The sequence below is a fragment of the Leptodactylus fuscus genome, chromosome 8 (genome assembly GCF_031893055.1).
Source record: "Leptodactylus fuscus isolate aLepFus1 chromosome 8, aLepFus1.hap2, whole genome shotgun sequence".
Classification (NCBI taxonomy): Eukaryota; Metazoa; Chordata; class Amphibia; order Anura; family Leptodactylidae; genus Leptodactylus; species Leptodactylus fuscus.
In genome coordinates, this window is record NC_134272.1 from 41,581,922 (window position 1) to 41,605,130 (window position 23,209).

General features: G+C 42.1%; 1 protein-coding gene across 1 annotated transcript in view; it reads right to left on the bottom strand.

The window, feature by feature from the left end:
* Positions 1 to 288: 288 nt before the first annotated feature.
* Positions 289 to 23,209, bottom strand: part of CARD11 (caspase recruitment domain family member 11) — a 119,674-nt gene continuing 96,753 nt past the window's right edge. The window contains exons 17-24 of the mRNA XM_075285123.1: positions 19,975 to 20,215; positions 18,214 to 18,307; positions 17,274 to 17,366; positions 11,940 to 12,057; positions 11,645 to 11,824; positions 4,105 to 4,229; positions 1,508 to 1,623; positions 289 to 1,330 (exon numbers count right to left, since the gene is read on the bottom strand). Coding sequence (XP_075141224.1) covers positions 1,126 to 1,330; positions 1,508 to 1,623; positions 4,105 to 4,229; positions 11,645 to 11,824; positions 11,940 to 12,057; positions 17,274 to 17,366; positions 18,214 to 18,307; positions 19,975 to 20,215 — 1,172 coding nt within the window. The 3' untranslated portion in view covers positions 289 to 1,125. The remainder of the gene's footprint in view (positions 1,331 to 1,507; positions 1,624 to 4,104; positions 4,230 to 11,644; positions 11,825 to 11,939; positions 12,058 to 17,273; positions 17,367 to 18,213; positions 18,308 to 19,974; positions 20,216 to 23,209) is intronic.

A 23,209-nucleotide genomic window follows, 5' to 3' on the forward strand; every position in this document is an offset into this window, starting at 1 on the left:
TTAATTCAGCCATGTGTATAAGCCCTTATTGTCATTTGTGCACATAGAAAGAAACAGGTTTCCTTGTGCTCAATGAGACTCAAAACTAAAGGAAAAGATGCTCTACATTACAAATATTTAATGTATAAAAACACAACATCCTGTCTTTCACTTGCACAAAATGAGATAAACTACCCTGTTTCCCCAAAAATAAGACACCCCCCCTTCACCTTCTGGATCACATACAACCGGCAGTCATGCCGGCACTCCACTAATTGTTCCCCGCTTTGTTTGCCGATTGTTCCCCGCTCCAGCCGCTGCATAAAACATCCCCCGAAAATAAGAAAGGTCATATATTTCGTTAGATAATTAATTATAAGAACATTTCTTATTTTCGGGGAAACAGGGTATGTGCCTTCTCTGCAGTAGACCAAAACCGTCCCCTCTGTAATGCACATATTGCTCACTGTATGAGCAGCATAGTCAAATATCCATTATGAATCCATTTTCAGGTCCACATCAATAGTTACCTAGTCCACATTCTATTCCTTTTTCGTCACATAACAATATATTAAAGCTCATCTCTTGACTATTTATACTAATGTACATTTTATAATGCATATTTTTTATTAACAGGATACATTCTATGGCCATACACATGGACATACAAATGTGCAAATATACTGACCTTGTTGGACTTTTCTAGAATTCTTGAACCCCTTGCTTTATCATGGTGCAGACAAAGGAAAGCCTTAACCCCTTACAAAAACTCTCAGGGCTGTCATTTGATGATGCCTGCTAGGGCATAGACTACCGTGCATGTTATAAATTAAACTATAACTTATATATATAAACGCTAAAATGAACTCTAATGTACAATTAGCACATAAAACCACAGACCTGCCAAAACTACTGTCACACACAGGCTGGGTAATAAGAGAATTATGTATAGGTATTCATAGGCTATTCAGTGACCCAGTAGTAACTGATATTAGTGGTCATAACTTTTGGACATCTAGCATCTGTTGTATTACATCTATCCATGTAGTAGAACAAAAGACCCAGGAAGAATTGAGTATTGAACACCTTCACTTCACAGATTTATACCACCAGTCAATTATCTTTATGGAAAGAGAAAATGCTCCTTTAGTAGAGTTCATCTTCTATCCAAATTGTCTTCCTTTGTTCCTCAGTAATTCTTTCCTTGATGACACGAATAAGATCATCAATGGTGTTCCACGTATCTGCCTCAATCGTAGCGTAAAGACAAGGGAGGGCCTCTAACTCCTTCTCTTTCTGGCGACACATGCGTAGAAACTCCTCTTCATTCTCCTGCTTTGACAGCAGCCTTCTGCAGAACATAAACAACATCTTCAGTTTTTGCAACTTATTAATAGGAATGAAAATGCTATGTTTCCTTTTAGAATAAAGCACTATGTGACAGTGCTCAAAGCATAACACATACATACTAAATATTCAGAATGAGGAAATATTACCAAAGAGAATGTCTACTAGGACATAACAATACCTGAACTTTCTCATGTTCTTCTCGGGCATTTTGATTAAAAGGATGATGGGGTACATTTTAGCTTTGATTAAGTCCTTTGTACACTGCAACCCAACATCGAGCAAACAGTGTGCATTCTAGAAAAGAACATATAGATTATAATAAAATTAAGTTACATGTATTCACAGGTATAATTTCTTTCAAGGAGCTTTCAACAGTTGCAGCGCTTCAAAATAAAACATAGTGGCCTGTCAGCGGGTTCATAGATTCCCGGCCGCTAATATTGTGTATCAGGGCCCCACTAGTCACTATCTGGCCACACAAGAAATACCTACTCAGCCAGTCACTGGCCACGGCCTCCTAATCTTGTCTCAACATTCAAACACCCAGTAAGCAGGGACATAGCTATAGGGTATGCAGTGGTAACAGCTGCTACCAGGCCCATTACTCTCACGCGGCCCCAGTGACCCATTTGTCACATTAAATATACATCTATTCTAAATGATGCAAGCCAAGTAGGAGCACCATTAGAGACTGTGAGACTCTGCTTCAAGTTACGCCTCTGCCTGTAAGCATTGGAAATAGAGCTGTAGGGAATTGGTGGTACACCAGATTGGTAGGGGTGACATGTAGCCACATGGTACTTGATTGTGCCCAGTGAATGCCCAATGAGTGATTTTATACTTGCATGCTATGTGCCAATGAAAGTCAGGACAATACCTATACAACATGATGTTGTCCATCATAGATGGACCTTTTTTCTGTTCTGTTCTTTCTGTGATGGACCAAAACAATGGACAATACAATTCAGATGACAATGACAATTTTGTTTCTGGTGTCCTTTGACAGCTCTTTGGTCTTCACCATAGTGGAGTTTGTAGTCTGACTGTTTGAGGGTGTGCACAGGTGTCTTTTTATACTGATAACAAGTTTAAACGGGTGCCATTACTACAGGTAATGAGTGGAGGAAAGAGGAGACTCTTAAAGAAGAAGTTACAGGTCTGTGAGAGCCAGAAATCTTGATTGTTTGTAGGTGACCAAATACTTATTTTCCACCATAATTTGCAAATAAATTCTTACAAAATCAGAGAATGTGATTTTCTGGATTTGTTTTCTCATTTTGTCTCTCATAGTTGAGGTCTACCTATGATGTAAATTACAGACGCCTCTCATCTTTTTAAGTGGTGGAACTTGCACTATTGGTGACTGACTAAAAACTTTTTTGCCCCACTGTATGTCTCAATTGTGGTATTGATGTGGCAACTTCTTCTTAAATATGAATATTGTACAGATATACGAATACTTGATATATACAATACTTATTTACTTTTTTGGGGGGGATCACTATATCAATTTATGTGATTCTTTGTCTCAAGTGGGCCCTTGCTTAGTCCGTCTTGCAAATATTGTATTCTGTCTATTGGATATGGCAATTAGTACATTATGGTACAAGTATAGTAAATATGCACGGACCGATGTTCGTGTTGTTGTGATACCACACTGCGACCTCCACTCTACTAGTCGTTTTTGAGTTTTTAATGATTTTAATTACGTCTTCTTTTTTTTCTCTATTTATATGGTATGAAATAAAATTTGTATCCTGTGACAGTATTTATTATGTATTTTTGTGAGTTATTTGGAGTACTGATACCAGATAGGAACTTTGCATGATGTAGTAGGTATCCTGTACTATTTACTTCCTAGTTACTTCCTTCCACATTGACAGGTGGCCCTGCAGCTGTACGGGGATGCATAGGGTGTCTTTTTTTAAGGGGCCAGGTGTACTTTATAGTTGTACTATTTTGGGTATGTCTATTATTTAGATCACTTTTTATTGAAATCAGAGGTGAAACAGCGAGAAAAAAAAAACAGTAGTTTGGCACTTTTGATTTTCTTTCCTGCTACGCCATTCACCCTAAGGGTAAAATATTTCATAAGTTTGTAGGCAGGCATTTCCAGACACAGGGATACCTAATATGTATGTGTTTCACAGTAATTTTCTACCTTTATATGTGTTCTAGGAAAGGGGTGATTTAGAACTATTAATTATTTATTTATTTATTTATTTAGGTTTTTGGGGGTTTTTTTTAAAACTATTTTATTAGTTCCCCTAGGGGGCTTGAACCTGCAATCATTTAATTGCAAGTCCCATAGACAGCAATACAACTGCAATACAAGTGTCATATACCAGCCGCAAAATTACTGGTCAAGCTATGAATAAGGGACCTCATCCTTGTTCCCGAAACGCGTAAGCTTTTCTGTTTTTTGTACATATCTGGATCCATGTCTGTACTATGTTTTTAAATTTTTGAAGTAAAAGTTATATTTTATATGTTATTGGGCATGCTGGAGTAATTTTTTGTTTTTTTACAAAATTACTATGACAACCCTGGAAGCCCTGTAATAGCACGGTGGATGCCGGGACAAGCCTAGGGCCTGCAGCATTGCCCCACTCCTGCCAGCCAGTGGCGGCAGGAGGGGGCAATGCTGCAACCCTGCTCCTCCGCCAAAACACCCCTCCACACTTGGACTATAAGACACACCAACATTTTTCTCCCAAATTTGAAGTAAAAAAAGTGCATCTTATAGTTTGAAAAATTCAATATTTTCCACTATACCTTAGAAATAACAGATTCAATATTAGCTGGAATAATCCACTCGTATGAGTTTGGGTTCTTTTCTTTTGAATAGATCATTGTTTCTGTTTTCTGTTTCTTCTGAAAAACTTCCTTTGTTCCACTTTCTAGGAATAAAATGCATGTGTGAAAAACTTAGTCTTTAATATATCATAAAAATTATTTCCCTGCACAATACGGGGTATTTCTGCCCTTGAGTGCTGGTAGGACAGGCGGAATTTTTCAGCAAAATTTACATATGCATGACTACAACCCTATAAGAAGGCACAGAGACCTCCCCCCTGCGTGTTTTTTTCTGTCCTGTGTGATTGGACAGGTGGTAGAGGTCTTGTGGCCTCCTATATGGTTTGGAAGAAGGTGTCTGTAAATCTTCTTCTTATTTTCCTTTTTTTTTCTTTCTGAGAGAAAGATCTAGGTTTATAGTGCAGTCTTTTGTCTCAGCCCTGGTTCACATTAGCGTATGTATTCCGTCCGGGTAGAGTCCACATGGAGACCCTCCGAACGGAATCACAATTACAAGCGCTGTGCTGTAAAAGCACACGGACCCCATAAACTATAATGGGGTCCGTGTGCTTGTCGCGCACGGCCCACACGAATCATTCATTGTGGGGGAGATTTCTCTTCCCTTATCAGGCTCTGTGATCGATGACAGGACGGGCTTCGCCCGCTGCCATAAAACACAGCTAATGTGAACAGCAGCCTGAGGTAAGGTGAGGTAAGCTGAAGGTGCACCAAGACTACTCTTGAGAGTAAGCAAGTCTAAGTTGTTTTTTTTGTTTTGTTTTGTTTTTTAAAAAAAAGGGGAGTTTTTTTTTTTGTGGCTCAGTCTGTAGGGAAACAGACTTATGTTTGAGTGCACTGGATCTAGAGTTCAATACTGTTTGTACTCTACCAGAGGGCTGGCTTCTGGTCAAAAGCCCAACCTGGCTATCTGCCTGCTGCCATCTGCAGCATCTGCCTGTGGGCTGCTTGCCACTTGCCTGCTGACACTTATAGTGTCTGCCTGACTACCTGTGCTCATCTGACTGTCGGCTACTCGGACAGCCATCTCCGGGTGGCTACCTGCCTTGAGTACCTGCTTCCTCTGCTCCATCATGAGCAGAAGCATCTTGCAGGCACAGATTATGGAGGACTCTTTGAAAGAGGAGGATTCTTTAAAGGATATCCGTAACTCCATTGCTCAGCTCATGGAAAAACAGCGTACTGAGAGGCGCTCCTTATGAAGGTATTACCCTCCATGGAAAGATTACATGTTGAGGAGGAGTCCTGTCCATCAGACAATGAACAGTCCACTATTTCCAGCAGTCCTATTTTTAACTGCAATAAAACACCTATGCTGCTGAACTTCATCCGATCAAGGGACCAGGATGTTGAAGGGGAAGCCACCTTGTGCACCACTGGGGGTGAAGGGCCTTCCAAGCAGATGCTGCTCTGGCCAAAATGATGGAGCAGGAATAGAAGCAACCGGAGAGAGCTCAAGTCGCTTCAAGGGTCTTTAAAAGTATGATTCCTATCGATGCATCCCAACTAGACTGATGGGGACCTCCTCCAAAGGTGGACCTTGCAGTGGCAAAACTGTCCCAGTGGCAAAACTGTCCCTCCTAGACCAGAGAGTATGCCTCCCTGAAGAAGACATATTCTTCTGCATCGACTCGCTACTTCATCAGCAGAAGTCTCTGATTCTTTACGGGCTCGTCTGGCTTAGTTATAGCATGACATTGATGCTGGTGTCCCCAGAGATGACATCCTGGCATCCATGGATTCCATTCATATGGCTGCCGATTTCCTGGCGGAGGCTTCGAGGCAACTTAAACTCGCCCCCAAAACCATGGCCCAGTTGACCGCCGCTAGAAGACCCCTATGGCTCAGGGGACATCGCCACCAAATTCACCTTATGTTCCCTTCCCTTCCAACCTGGGAAAGTTTTTGGCCGTGGGCTGGATGACCTAATACAAAGGTTGGCCGAGGATAAAGGAAGATCCCTGCCACAGGCTTCCAGAGGCAGAAGAGCTCCCCCTTCTAGGGGTCAAGGTTCCTCCTCCCAGGCTAGACCTCAGCCTCAAAGGCGTTCCAGACATCGCTCCAGAGGAGCTGGGCGTGGGTTCTCCAGAGAGGAGCCAAAGAAAAGACCTAATTTTTGAATGTGTGCCGCTCTCTGTGGCTGAGGGCCCTGTGGGAGATCGCCTCTCTCACTTTGCCACTGTGTGGAGCAAAACTGATAGAAGATCCCTGGGTTCTGCGAGTGGTAGAGCATGGTTATGCCATTGAATTCGACCAGCCTTCCCGCAACCGATTTGTTTCAACTCGTGATTTGCCTGCTTTTCAATAGACTATCTTGGAAAAGTCTGTCATTGAGTACATCTCAAAAGGGGCCCTAGAAAAGGTTCCCTCTTCAGAACTGGGTCTGGGGGTCTCTCCAAACCATCGGGAGACTGGAGGATGATAATAGACCTGAGATTCCTCAACCAGTTTATAAAAAGAAAACCATTCCGGATGGAATCTGTATCTAATTTGGATCTGGATCTAAAGGACGCATACCTACACGTCCACATCTATCATCTACACAGAAGATGTCTCAGGATTGCTATCGTGATTTCCGGCCACAGAGAGCATTTCAAATTTGACGCACTACCATTCGGCATTTCTTCCGCCCCATATGCCTTCACCAAGATGGTCGCACCTGTCGCCGCCACCCTCAGACTGCAAGGCCAAAGAAAAGACCTAATTTTTGAATGTGTGCCACTCTCTGTGGCTGAGGGCCCTGTGGGAGATCGCCTCTCTCACTTTGCCACTGTGTGGAGCAAAACTGATAGAAGATCCCTGGGTTCTGCGAGTGGTAGAGCATGGTTATGCCATTGAATTCGACCAGCCTTCCCGCAACCGATTTGTTTCAACTCGTGATTTGCCTGCTGTTCAATAGACTATCTTGGAAAAGTCTGTCATTGAGTACATCTCAAAAGGGGCCCTAGAAAAGGTTCCCTCTTCAGAGCTGGGTCTGGGGGTCTCTCCAAACCATCGGGAGACTGGAGGATGATAATAGACCTGAGATTCCTCAACCAGTTTATAAAAAGAAAACCATTCCGGATGGAATCTGTATCTAATTTGGATCTGGATCTAAAGGACGCATACCTACACGTCCACATCTATCATCTACACAGAAGATGTCTCAGGATTGCTATCGTGATTTCCGGCCACAGAGAGCATTTCAAATTTGACGCACTGCCATTCGGCATTTCTTCCGCCCCATATGCCTTCACCAAGATGGTCGCACCTGTCGCCGCCACCCTCAGACTGCAAGGCCTATTCATAGTTTCCTATCTTGACGACTGGCTCATAAAAGCACAGTCTATCCCGGTACTCCAACGTCATCTTCAAATTGCCATTTCCTTCCTACAAAAGTTAGGATGGCTAGTCAATTGGAAGAAATCAGAAATAGTGCCATCTACACAGAAGAAATTCCTAAGGTTCATACTAGATTCAGAAAAGATGCAGCCTCTTCATTTCCTCTTCGGGACCCGGCAAGTTACCATCCGAACCGCCATGAGAGTCCTCGGCCTGATTTCATCCTCGGCCAAGGCGGTCCCTTGGGCTTTATGGTATTTGCGTCCCCTCCAGATGGAAGTGTTGAGCACCTGGAACAGGTCTCCACAGGGACCTGTGGGAGATCGCCTCTCTCACTTTGCCACTGTGTGGAGCAAAACTGATAGAAGATCCCTGGGTTCTGCGAGTGGTAGAGCATGGTTATGCCATTGAATTCGACCAGCCTTCCCGCAACCGATTTGTTTCAACTCGTGATTTGCCTGCTGTTCAATAGACTATCTTGGAAAAGTCTGTCATTGAGTACATCTCAAAAGGGACCCTAGAAAAGGTTCCCTCTTCAGAGCTGGGTCTGGGGGTCTCTCCAAACCATCGGGAGACTGGAGGATGATAATAGACCTGAGATTCCTCAACCAGTTTATAAAAAGAAAACCATTCCGGATGGAATCTGTATCTAATTTGGATCTGGATCTAAAGGACGCATACCTACACGTCCACATCTATCATCTACACAGAAGATGTCTCAGGATTGCTATCGTGATTTCCGGCCACAGAGAGCATTTCAAATTTGACGCACTGCCATTCGGCATTTCTTCCGCCCCATATGCCTTCACCAAGATGGTCGCACCTGTCGCCGCCACCCTCAGACTGCAAGGCCTATTCATAGTTTCCTATCTTGACGACTGGCTCATAAAAGCACAGTCTATCCCGGTACTCCAACGTCATCTTCAAATTGCCATTTCCTTCCTACAAAAGTTAGGATGGCTAGTCAATTGGAAGAAATCAGAAATAGTGCCATCTACACAGAAGAAATTCCTAAGGTTCATACTAGATTCAGAAAAGATGCAGCCTCTTCATTTCCTCTTCGGGACCCGGCAAGTTACCATCCGAACCGCCATGAGAGTCCTCGGCCTGATTTCATCCTCGGCCAAGGCGGTCCCTTGGGCTTTATGGTATTTGCGTCCCCTCCAGATGGAAGTGTTGAGCACCTGGAACAGGTCTCCACAGGGACTGCACAGGAAGATCTGCCTTTCTCCCAGTACCCGTCTTTCCCTCAGATGGGAGACACACCTGAAAGACGGAAGGTCCTCAGTCCAACCTCAGTGGACCCTGGACCCTGTTTACTACAGATGCATCCCATTGGGGGTGGGGAGCCCATCTGGAAGACAAGACCATTCAAGGACATTGGGAAAGATTGGAGGAGGGAACGTCCAACCTAAAGGAGCTCAGGGCGATGTACCTTGCATTGTGTCACTTCTCCCGACCCCTCAGGGGGAAAGTGGTCAAAGTCTAGTTGGACAACATGACCACAGTGATATATATCATCAAACAGGGAGGTACTAGGGGCAACACGGTGGCTCAGTGGTTAGCACTGCAGTCTTGCAGCGCTGGAGTCCTGGGTTCGAATCCCACCAGGAACAACATCTGCAAGGAGTTTGTATGTTCTCCCCGTGTTTGTGTGGATTTACTCCCATTGTTCAAAGACATACATTGTGATCCCTATATGGGGCTCACAATCTACATAAAAAAACAGGGAGGTACCAGTTCTTTAGCCCTTCTGAGAGAGGTGAATTTATTCTTTACGTGGGCAGAGAGGAATCTGACCCACTTATCTGCTGTTCACCTCAAGGGCTCCCTGAACATAGTAGCGGATCAGTTGAGTCAGGGTATTACTGTATCAGGAGAATGGTCACTCAATCCAGACGTGTTTCAACAGATCATCCAGAGGTCGATCTTATGACAACCTCACTCAACACCAAGGTGGAAAAGTTCTGCTCGCTGTACCAGAAGGACAATACCATGGCAGTGGATGCCCTGTCCATCTCTTGGAGGTTCAGGCTGATATACATATTCCATCCAATTCCCATCATACCCAAGGTATTGATGAAAATAAGACAGGACCAAGTCTTGGGTATTGCCATAATCCCGTTCTGGCCAAAAAGAACTTGGTTAGCCCATCTCATGATGATTAGTTAAGGTGTATACTGGAGGCTTCCCTCCTTCCAGAACCTGGTTACCCAAGGACAGCTGAGCTGCCAGGATCTGAGGAGATTCAACCTGACAGCCTGGAGGATGACCAGTCCCTATTAAGGAAGAGAGGACTGTCAAGAGCCATCCTGAAGACCCTTGCATGTGCCCATGCGGAACCGACCAACAAGAATTACCGCAGGATCAGTAATATATTTAATTCCTGGTGCTGGGAACACGATGTGAACTCCTCTGATCTCTCAGTAAGGGCAATCCCGGATTTTCTTCAGGACGAGCTAGACAAAGAGCTCTCTGCTGCTACCTTGAAGGTACATGTAGCTGCATTGTCCACCTATCTGGGTAGGTGATTATCTGTAAGTGCTTTTATAAAAGACGCCAACGCCAAGGTTGAGACCAGCAGTTGCTGCTCCTGTCCACCAATGGGACCTCAGTACGGTTCTTTCGGCACTCTGCAATCCACCATTCAAACCTCTAGAAGACACGGAATTAAAATTCCTAACTTTTAAAACAGTATTCCTCCTGACTATCACACCTGCCAGGAGGGTAGGAGAACTACAAGCATTCTCCTCTAACGCCAGTTTCTTCCCGGGTTCAGACCCAAAGTGCCTTCCCTTTCCATTGGCTAATTGGTATCTTTGCCTGTGTTCTACCCTTCTCCATCTTCGGCCGAGGAATTCAGGTTCCACACTCTGGACCTAGCTAGATGCCTGAGGATCTATTTATAGCGTACTCGCGTACTCGCTTCTCATCAGAAGACAAAAGGCCTTAAAGCCTAAAAGCCCACCATATCCAGATGGGTAAAGGAGGCTATCAAAATTTCTTTTTCAACTCAGGGGTTGTCTCCCCCTACCTTCCTAAGGGCACACTCTACAAGGTTAGTCTCAACCTCCTGGGCAGAGAAGTGGGCTTTGCCCCTAGACCAGATCTGCGCTGTGGCCTCCTGGTCCACAGAGTTAACATTTGTAAAGCACTACAGATTATGTATGCATGCTACAGAAGCCACTGATTTTGGGCGAACAGTGTTAAGCTTAGTAGAGCGAGAAAACCCTCCCTAGTGGGTTACTTACTATCTCCCCATATTGTACTGCTGTGGGACTACAGAGAATTGTTTATTATGTAGATAATCTGCTTTCCCTTAGTCACAACAGCAGGACAAGGCTTCCCTCCCTATTACCATTATATTGCTCTTGTATTTACACGCGTGGGGGGGGAGGGGGGTGGTCCCTGTGCCCTCATATAGGGTTGCATATGTGTCCATGTGCATATGCATATATAAATCATGCATATGTAAATTTTACTGATTAAAAATTCCTCCTGTCCTACCAGCACACAGGGGCAGAAATACCCCTTTTTGTGCTGCTGACAGGGCTAAGGGAAAAAGATTATCTACATAATCAACGATTATCCCATATCCATAGTACAAGAGATAAATTGCTGATGCCATTGGAGTGAATAGAGCAGAAATGCACATACAGTGTCCACTGCTAAATTCACATCCTGTTTTAAACACCTCTTGTCTCTGGATCGGTGGGGGTCTCAGCAATTGGGTTGTACATTGTTGGAAGCAGTATGTGCATTCCTGCTTCTTTCACTTCAATGGGAATTGCAATTTATCTCTTATAATATGGATAGCTAATAAATAATTTTTAAATTTAGCAATTTAATAATTTCACAGACTAAGGTATTTAAATAAATGTTTTTGAGCATGTAAAAATACTGCAAACTATCACAATACATTTACTCAAAAGGAGTTATGTCAGTATACAGTGAAGCTCTGAACCCAGTAGAGTGGTCTTTCTTCTGCACAGTCACATGGCAGAACAAACTAGGATTTGTAGTATCACAGATACACACCCTCAGGTTGGAAACTACTACCATACACAATCTACTCCACCTCACTTAAAGCAGTAAAAGTTTTTTTGAGCAATAAATAAACAATTTTGAAAGATTTCACATACCGGAGAATATCTCCAAATTACACCCCGAAGACACTTACCTGGCTTACATATATTAAACTCTAAGGCACCAGGAGAGTTGAGCAGTTTTTGAATAATGGTTTTGGCCAATGTGCTGGGAGCAAAAAGAACAGGTCTCCTCTTCTCAATGTGGATTGGATGAACCAAACTGTAAGGTACCAAGTTCAGGCTCTTTTTAATGTCATTATCTTGTTCCAAGTCTAATGGAGATGACAAAGAACAAAGTAAGCAATGAGAAACAAAAGTATTATTACACGGTTTTACATGTTTATAATAAATATTAATTCACATGATAACGTTACAAAAAGATCATACCATCTTGCTTTTCTAATAAAAGTTTCACACTTTCAATGGCGGTTGAATTAGATGACACCACACGCACACGTTCATTGCTGTTCATCCTTTTGTATTTATTCTCATAGCCTTTGACAAACTAGAAACAAACATTTACTCTTTGAATAGTGAACATATATACATATATAGTAATTCAATATTATTTAACCCATTTGCTGGCTAGACATTTTTGTTTACTTTTGGTAAACAGAATATTATGCCTACTAAACTGTAGGAAAATAGACACTTAGCAGAATACTTAAAGAGAACCTTTCACCACCTCCACCAATTAGAGCTCGTTGCATTATTTAATAGCCTCTCCACAGATTCTGGCACAATTGGAACATTTTCTCTAGCCTCCACTATTCCCAAGTAATAAGTGCATATGCTATTTAGGCTCTGTGCTGTCCACCTCTGAATGGAGCTGTGAATTATACTCCCTTTATACTGCTCTTGCCTGACACCACTCACATGACAGTAGATAACATATCAGGCACCAAAAACTAACAGCACTTACTGCTCCGAAACAGTGGAGCTAGAGAAAAACTTCCAACTGTAATGGAAACAGTGGAGTAGCACCTATTAACAGATGCTAAGAACTGGAGTTGTTGGAAGTGGTGAAAGGTCCTCATGAGTGCCTTCAGTCAATGTTGTGTTAAAGGTTAAAGAGGACCTTCCAACAAGTTCAGCTTTTTACATCAATTAAGTTGATTCTGGAAAATCTCTTTTTTCTAGCCCCCACCGCTCACGCGCAATCAGTTTTAGAGCCTGATATGCTCTAGGGCAGGGGTAGGCAACCTTTTTTGTTCGGCGTGCCGATTTAAATTAAAAAATCAAAGATGAGGTCTCGGCGTGCCGGGCAATAATTGTAAAGCTGACGCACCTACACTAAAGTCATATAGCACAGGGGTGCTGTCATACTGCGCTCCCAGCCACATGCGCTTACTACTATTTGCCTGGATACACATGTTCTTTTCCTTTAGAAGCAATGTAAGTACATGTGTAACCCACAATTAGTGGTAATGTATGTGACTGGGAGCAGAGCGAGGTCATACCTGTAAAGAGCTGACACACAATGTACCTAGATGCAGCATCCAGTCCTTGGCCGTTAGTAACTTCAGTATTCTGTAAGGGAGCGTTCACACTACCGTCGGTGTCCGACAGCTAGTGTCCGCTGCTAATGTCTGTTCAAAATCTTGTGTGGATATTAGTATCGGACACTAGCTGTGTCCGTGACATTTTGCATTGATTTAAACGGACACCGGGTGCGTTCGTTTACTGTTCGTGAGTGTCCTTAACTGTCCTTTCTCAAAGATGTCCGACTTTTCAAGCAGCCAGCAGAACCCGACATGTAGATTTTTCTGTCCGCTTGAAAAGTCGGACATCTTTGGGAATGGACACTTAAGGACACCCATGAACAGTAAACGAACGCACCCAATGTCCATTTAAATCAATGCAAAATGTCACAGACACAGCTAGTGTCCGCTGCTAATGTCCACACAGGATTTTGAACAGACATTAGCAGCGGACACTAGCTGTCGGACACCGACGGTAGTGTGAACGCTCCCTAAGTGAAACGCAGATTAATTTGTCACTTTTAGTTCCTGGTGGTGCAGTAACAGCAAAACCCCAGCCAGGAATTAATGGGGGTCACACTTACACCAAAGTGGCCGCACTGGTGCCCAGGAACTGGATGTGGCTATAATTGCATCTAGTTACAGTGTCACCACCCAATAGAATCACACTAAAGCTGAGGCCCCACATTACAAAAATGCAGCTTTTTTATTGCAGATTTGGCTGCGTTTTTTTTTTCCGTCAAGGCCAAGAATGGCTAGAAAAGGAACGGGAAATATATAGGAAGCTTCTTATATGTCTTCCTCCTGCTCAATCTACTCCTGGCTTCGGCTAAAAAAAAACAGCAAAATGTGCAACGAAAAAAAGCTGTTTCTGCAACGTGGGGCTTTAGCCTAAGGCTGAGGCACAGGGAACACAGCTTTTTTTGTTACATATTTTGCTGCGTTTTTCTGAGCCTAAGCCAGGAGTGGATTGAGCAGAAGGGAAACGTATAAGAAGCTCCCTATATATTTCCCATTCCTTCTGTAGCCATTTTTAGCTGAAATAAACCGCATCAAAAACGCTGCATTTCTGCAACGTGGGGCCTCAGCCTTACGCCTCCTGCAGACAAGTGGCACGCATGTGGTTTTCACTGACCTATACATTAAAAATGAATTGACAGGGCTGCAAATGCAGACAGATATAGGAGATGTATAGGACACATATAGGGGATGTATAGGACAGATATAGGGGACATATAGGACAGATATAGGAGATGTATAGGACACATATAGGACCTGCTCCATAGTTTTCGGTTCTTCAATTTGGCCCAGATACACAGCCACAAAAAGAATGGCTGTATATATGGGTCAATTGAAATATATAGGTCTGTACTTATATCCACAGTTGTAGATAAAGAGTCTGGTCATGTGCATTGCAGGTTACAACTCAATGTGCCTCATAGTATTAGCAGTTAACCCATCATGTCCCTCACATTAACCCCCTGTGTGCTTTACATAAGGGACACTGATATGTGAGACATATGGAGGTAATAAGTGAACATCTTCATTATATAGATCCTTTATTAGTACCCCCATATGTCTCACACATCAGTAACCCTTATGTGAGCCACACAGGGTTAATATGAGGGACATGATGGGGTTAACTGCTATTAATGTGAGGCACATGGAGTTACTAAAACTAAATTAATAACCCCAAATGCCTGACATTAATGAGAATAGTTAGTAACACACGTACCTGGTGTTTTTACTTTCACTTTGCTTCTCCTCCTCAGGGTTGCAGATGGCAGGAGCTCCTCCTCACATGTAGCAGCAGGTCCAGGGAGCCCTTATCCTGTACAGTGAGAGGCTCGCCTCTGATTGGTGGGCAGGGAGAGAAGGGGGCGTGTCCTACACCTGAGCTCTACCAGAGCACTGAAAGGACGCTCTCTCTCTAAATTTAGTGTGAAGTCTCAAGCTGGCTGCCGTGCCAGCAAAATATGCCTCGCGTGCCAGTCTTGGCACGCGTGCCAGGGGTTGCCGACCCCTGCTCTAGGGTCTGTCCTATCAAGAAGGCAGTGTCTGGAGCTCTGAATCAAGCCCCCATGTCTTACACTGCCCTCCTAACTTTACAAAGCTTAAATAGCACACCAAGCAACAAAATTAAATGTGCTTGTTACTCAGGAATGGTAGACACTAAAGTATAAAATACAACTGTGCTGGAATCATTGGAGTGACACCTATTCACAGATACTAAGAACTTAAATATTTGGAGGTGTCAAAAGGTCATCTTTAAGGAGGGTCTACTACCACCAAAATTGCTTCAAAACCATTTATAAACCATCATATGCAATTTATTTGCCATTATTATGTCATCATAACCATACTTTTGTGTGTCAAACCACAAACTTTCTGCCAAGAAGTTGTATGAAAATTCTGGGGGCCACACAGTGGCTCAGTGGTTAGCATTGCAGCCTTGCAGCGCTGGAGTCCTGGTGCTCAAATCCTGCCAAGGGCAAAAACCCATCTGCAAGGAGTTTGTATGTTCTCCCTGTGTTTGCATGGATTTCCATCCCATATTCCAAAATAGACATACTGATAGGGAAAAAATGTACATTGTGAGCTCTATGTGGGGCTCACAATCTACATAAAAAAAATGTAAAAAAAAGACGTTGTATGAAAACTGTCTGTTTGGTACACCTGGGTGTGGCCACTACTACCAAAGCACCTGCTTACACATGCAGTCACCAACCAGTGCCTCCCACGCTAAAGAAGAATGACAGGTCCCTATGTGTGATGATTACTGGTGAAATTTAGTGCACTGGCAGGTATGGCCACATCTAAGGTGCACTCAACAGCTCACTTTTATATGGATTAACTGACTTACTTACATATGGTTTAACTTGACTTTCCCAGGGCAAGATTGCACTTTCACACTGGAAAAGTCCTTATGTCACTAACCGTTCTTACAACAATATATATTTGATATAGAAGTGATTTTGGTGGTGATAGATTCACTGTAACATTTTAATTTGCAGTTGTGTGCAGTTTTTGGACCCAAGCAGAGACGCACAATACATGCTAAAAATGAAAGTTTAATACAGTACATAAAACTTGTCTATGTCTACATACATATTTCATCACATTCACATTACTGTGATCCATATCATAGTAAACATCGACAAGCATCCTTCTTGCAAACAACATGAATAAAGGGGCTCTATCATTGGGAAAAGTCATTTTTAGATAAGCACATTCTTGCATAGTCTTTAGAAAGGCTATTTCACATGTACCTTTTGTATGTAAATTGCCTCAGTAGTCTTTGAATAAGTCAGTTTTTATTCATGTGCTAATTAGCCTTCTTTGTGCACCGGAAGTCTCACTGTGCACTCCTCTCTGCTATTCTCTATGTGTGTACACAGCAGAGGCTGCTGTGCTGATGACTCATCTCCATGCTAGCATACAGACAATAGCAGACACAAACACTTCCGGTGCATGGAGAAAGCTAATTAGCATATGAATAAAAACTGACTTATTCAAAGACTACTGAGGCAATTTACATACAAAAGGTAGGTGTGGAATAGCCTTTCTAAAGGCTATGCAAGTATGTGCTTATCTAAAAATGGCTTTTCCCAATGATAGAGCCCCTTTAATGTCCTGGCAAAAATGGACAACCGCTTTAACTTTAAAGTCAGGGCAGTGAAAATTTTTTAAAAATTCATACTCACCTATCCCCAATGCTCCGGTGTCCTCCCAACGTGTTCTGGTGTTTCTGATGAATGGTTCTCTACTGGAGTTCTGCTGAAGTCACTGATTGGTCTCAGCAGTCACGTGACCGCTTTGGCCAATCTGCGAATGGCATGTGATGGTACTAACTGTGACATCATGGGTCTCTTCCTGAGGCCTGTTGAGGCTGCTGATTGGCCTCAGTGGACACGTGACCGCTGAGGCTTCTGATTGGGATCTGTGATGTCACAGCCAACGAGCAGTTTCACTTTGAGAAGACGTCAGTGCAGAAAGACTGGACTGCACGCGGAGGACACTAGAGCATCAAGGACAGGCGAGTATGATTTATTTTTTCCACTGCCCCCAGCAGCTTTAAAAGTTAAAGAGGTTGTCCAATTTTGCCTGGACAACCCCTTTAAGTTAGCAGGGTCGAGAAGAAAAAAAAATTGTATAACCAGTAAATGTATAACCAGTAAAGTTTATGTTTAACACATAATCCAATATCCTAATACATTTGATACTAGGTTCAAGAAACTACCTGAAAAATTTGTCCAAAAAGGAAGCTTGCTCTTGAAAGCCGAGGACTGGTCTTGGAATCATTCTGTGCATACTCTTCAGGTTGAAGGGCATTCTGGGGTTATTGGGGAATTAGATATACATTTTAGTTTTTAAATTAAATAACACAGCGGTTAAGGCTGAGCCCCCATGTTGCAGAAACACAACTGTTTTTTGTGCTAAAGCCAAGAAAGGTCAAAAAAGGAATGGGAAAACATATAGGAAGTTCTTATACTTATCCCTTCTGTTCAATCCGCTCCTGGCTTTGACTGAAAAAAACACACAGAAAAATCTGAAACAAAAAAAGCTGTGATTCTGCAATGTGGGACATCATCCTAAAGCATATTTTAACTTTTTTATCAACTTGTATATGCAGATTTGTAACTATAGACGTTGTAGCTGCACATGGGCCCTGGTACTTAAGGGGTTCCAATGATCACAACAGTATTTTAAATGACATAGTGTTACACTATTATGCAAAAATGACAGTCGAAAAATATGCATAAAACTGTGGGTTTGAACATTCAATTATTGCTAGCAGAACAATAATCCTGCGTTTTCCCCTGTCCACTAAGCCTAATAGCAGCCATACCCTTGATAATTGTGTAGGGGTTTCAATTTCAGCAGTCACCTCTTTTACATCACAAGCAAGATAGGCAGGATCACAATAGAATACATCTGTCGACATATTGTATCTTGTCCTTTGCCGCATTGGCAAACTATGCTTTTCAAATGTAGAGGCTTTTGGAAAATGCTCAACACACCGTAAAAATAGAAGCCTCTAGTTATATGGTACAAAACTACAAATCTCAGGGCTTTATGTCCTCATATATGCAAAGACTTTTCCCAGGTCATATGTGCAGAATGTAAAGTCTAATGTGATGTGAACAGATCCTTATAAATGACAATAAAGATGACTTTACCTTCATGGCTCGCAATGTGTTACTGGAACCATCACTTTCATCTTTACTTCTCTGTATTATTTTCTGAAGCTTAACCAAAAATAATTGTTGGGCCCTGATGAATAGGAGAAATGGTTATCAAAACTAGAATAAGAAAATATAATATAATAAAGGTTCAGTCTGTATGAAAAAAAATTAACATGCAAAAGAAATAAACCATTGACACTCAGAAAGACAAGCGGTACGGAAGCGATAGAAGGGAATCCCCTAGTCAGCCCTATTGGCCGCAGCAAAAAGTAGTTCTGTCATCACTAGGGTTCACAAAAGTAGGAATTCACATAATCGCATCAGTCTTCTATCAGGTTTGCCTACAGATATACAGATAAAAAGAGTTTGCCGTACACCTGTTAAAGATGTATCACGTTTTCTATACTACATTATTTATTAGTAGTCAGAAGTAATGTCAGAAATACTATTTCACTGAAAGAACAAACTTCCAGCAGATGTGTATGGGAAATCTACAATACATGAATTATGCCTGGGATAAACACGTGTCTATTCTAAGACAAAAAAGAAAATAATATAAGAGCAGGCTAGATGGACTGTGCGGGGAATTTTCTTCCACCAATCTTCTATGTTTCTATTATGTAGAGTAAGTAATAGACAAGTTACACCTAATACACGTGATATGTCATCTTGTGTATAAAAGTAAGGCAAATCCTTATATATCTGACAATTGAGCATACATTTTTAGTGTATATTGATGGTAATAAAAGGTTATATGTTGAGGAACAGCTAAACATCTAGTTATTAATTGATATGGATTCTATATTGAGCATTTTTCCCAGTAATACCCAATGGTTTCTGAACTATGGTCTGATTTCAGGGCCATAACAAGCATTGAAGAACAATATGACAAGTCGAATGGCACTTGTATAAAGGGGCTCTATCATTGGGAAATGTCATTTCACACTTACCTTTAGTATGTAAATTGCCTCAGCAGATTTTGTATAAGTCCGTTTTTATTCATATGCTAATGAGCTTAGACTGTGCACTGGAGGTATCTGTGTGTACTGTCTGCTCTATGTGTAGGCACAGCAGAGACGAGTCATCAGCACAGCAGCCTCTGCTGTACATACACACAGCAGACAGCAGATTTCAGGGTCATAACAAGCATTGAAGAACAATATGACAAGTCGATATTCACTTGTATAAAGGGGCTCTATCATTGGGAAATATCATTTCACACCTACCTTTAGTATGTAAATTGTCTCAGCAGATTTTGTATAAGTCTGTTTTTATTCATATGCTAATGAGCTTAGACCATGCACCGGAAGTATCTGTCTGCTCTTTGTGTATGCACAGCAGAGACGAGTCATCAGCACACAGAGCAGACAGTGCACACACACACTTGCGGTGCACGGTCTAAGTTCATTAGCATATGAATAAAACAGACTTATTCAAAATCTACTGAGGCAATTTACATACTAAAGGTAGGTGTGAAATAGCCTTTCTAAAAGCTATGTAAGGATGTGCTTATCTAAAAATGACATTTCCCAATGATAGAGCCCCTTTAAAGAGCCTTTATAGTGACCAAGACAAACTGCATAGGGGACAGTGGATTGTTAATATGTTTTCATATTATTACAAGCAAACCCCTGCTTACACTGCCTCCTCCTCATTCAGGATAGTCAAGCATATGGTCAAGCATGCATGAGCATGACTGATCAGGTAAGATAGCTGCCCACCAAATGAGCATTTGGTTAATCACACGACACATACCGGCTGTAGCTGGGAATAGTTCCAAATTCAAGGTTTCTGTCAGTAAATGGATCCATTCTGGCACACAACCACTCATATTTTCCCTGATGCATAGTATCAAGAACATGGACAATTTCATCACATTGGACCGACATTGTGCAGCTGTCCAAGTGGTTAGAAATGTTTAGATTTAAACGGATGAAAAATGAGTCTCCAGACCGAATTTTCCCTTCCTCAAGATCTTTCCGCAGCTTGCTGTAACCTGCAAAAAAACAAGAATAAAAGCATGGGCCAAGGTCTATAATAACACCCTAAATATATGATCTATATGTAAGATAGGAGAGATGTCAGAACAGATTCAACTAAGAGCTAAGGCAAAGTATTAAATATCTGTAATTGCATAACCATTACCATCACCACTAGAAATGTTTAGGGGTGGCCAGGTGGAGACAAATTACACAGCTCAAAAAAATAAAGGGAACACTGAAATAACACATCACACATCCTAGATCTGAATGAATAAAATATTCTCATTGAATACTTTGTTCTGTACAAAGAACCATACATCACATTCTTCGAGGATAGAGTCCAACTCAGGTTTCTTCCCGGGTTCAGGCCCAAAGTGCTTTCTCTCTCCAACATTGGCCAGTTGGTATCTTTTATAGCAAAAATAGAGGGGTCCACAGCCAACAACAAATGCATAGCATAATATGGGATCTTCTGATGCACGGACAATGCCTCCCGGATGAGGGCGAATATGTAGTATTATCAAAAGGCAAGTATATCCAGCAACCAAGGAGAATCCAATGATAGATAAAACTTAGCTTTTATTAATGTATAATACAGTCCATTAAAAAAAAAAACACTGTGAGATACTGTGTGTGAGTAAAAAGTTATTAATCACAAAAACATACCCAAATGAAAAAATGGACCAACATAAGCATGGCTAACCGCTGATGCGTTTCGAGTACTTCAACTCTTAGTCATAGCGATAATACTGATGGAAAGCACACAGGATAAATACCCTGCCAGCCAAATGTGAAATTGGAACTACGTGATTCACACCTGTGGGTCACATAAGGGTCAGTTCACACGTGAACTGCCCGCACGGGTTTTGACACGGAGAGAGACGCGGTGAGCCGCGTCTCTCTCTTGTCAAAACCCACCTGCCGCGACCATCGCGGTCGCGGCTTTCCCCTTTGCTGTTGGCGCAAATGAATGAGCCGACATAGGAGGGAGCTGCCGGGGGCGGAAGCCGCGCGGCTGAGCCCGCGCGGCTTCCGCCTGAAGAAAGGACATGTCAAGGCAGCCTGCCGCTAGCGGAAAAAAAAAAGCCCGGTGGTCTAAATAGACCACCATTGTAAAGGGGCGGATTTTGAAGCGAAATCCGCTGTCAAAATCCGCCCCTTTGTTCACGTGTGAACTAGCCCTTATGGTATGCACACAGCTGATAAAAACAAAATATATACAAATGCCAGTGATGTTGAGTCCGATACAATAATAATCATGATTCAAAATTCAAAACAACTCACTGGATGTGAAAACATACCTTGGAGGAGAAAATTTCAACACAAGAAGAACAAAGATGCTAGTACTAAGTAATTCCATAGGGAAATATGCGATGTTATCAAAAGGAGGCATATAAGGTTCCTGCATTAAGAGGAGCAAGGCTTTACTACAAGGTAAAAAAAACATGATCGCATCCCCATCCCGTTTTCCTTGTTGTAAAGCCTTGCTCCTCTTAATGCAGGAACCTTATATGCCTCCTTTTGATAACATCGCATATTTCCCTATGGAATTACTTAGTACTAGCATCTTTGTTCTTGTGTTGAAATTTTCTCCTCCAAGGTATGTTTTCACATCCAGTGAGTTGTTAATTACGGTATATTAAATATGTGAAATATCAAGGTTATGCAATATTTATTTAATACTTACCTTATGAATTTATAAATGTCTTTATATTGTTGTGGATGTTTTACAATGTAGGAAAATAATTGATTGAAATTATCGCTATGACTAAGAGTTGAAGTACTCGAAACGCGTCAGCGGTTAGCCATGCTTATGTTGGTCTGTTTTTTCATTTAGGTATGTTTTTGTGATTAATACCTTTTTACTCACACACAGTATCTCACAATGTTTTTATGGACTGTATTATACATTAGTAAAAGCTAAGTTTTATCTATCATTGGATTCTCCTTGGTTACTGGATATACTTACCAGTTGGTATCTTTGCCTGTGATTTACCCTTCTCCTTCTTCACCTGAAGAAGTCAGGTTCCACACTCTGGACCTTGCTAGATGCCTGAAGATCTATCTAGAGCATACTCGCTCCTTCCGGAGATCAAAAATCTCATCAATTTCATTGGGAAACAAAAGCCTCAAAGCCCACCATATCTAGATGGGTAAAGGAAGCTATCAAAATTGCTTTTCAACTCAGGGGTTGTCTCCCCTGCCTTCCTAAAAGCACACTCTACAAGGTGAGTCTCGACCAAGAAGAGGGCTTTGCCCCTAGACCAGATCTATACTGCTGCCTCCTGGTCCTCGGAATCAACATTTGTAAAGCACTACAGATTATGTATGCGTGCTAGAGAAGCCATGGCTTTTGGGTGAACAGTGTTAAGCTCAGTAGAGCGAGAAAACCCTCCCTAGGGGATTACTTGCTATCTCACCGTATTGTGCTGCTGTGGGAGGACAGGGAATCGTTGATTATGTAGATAATCTGTTTTCCCTTAGTCCCAACAGCAGCACAAGGCTTTCGTCCCTATTCCATTAGATTACTCTTGTATTTACACGCAGGGGGAAGGTCTTGGTGCCCATATTGTGCTGCTGTTGGGACTAAGGGAGAACAGAATATCTACATAATTAACGATTATACTGTGTTAAAGGGCCACTGTGGGACATTATGCTATCTCAAGGACACTGTGAGACATTATGTGTATTAATATTAGTATAGTATGTATTACTGTGTGTAAGTGGGGCATTATACCATGTAGGGGCACGTATATATATCTGTGGGGACCCACTCAGTTTCTGCATTGACTACCTTCATTAATAAAAAGGAAAGTGTAAATTGTACTATTAACATCATCATTAAGTATCAGGCCCTGTTCACATGGTGTAATCTGGTACTGATTTTGCAGAGGATTTCATCATTAAATCAGCAGCAGATTCCTCTCTCATTTGGCCTTCTGTTAAAAACAAGCTCTCTGCTCGATCTTGCCAGAGATTCAGCTGGTTCAGAGGCCGAGGCTTGAGAC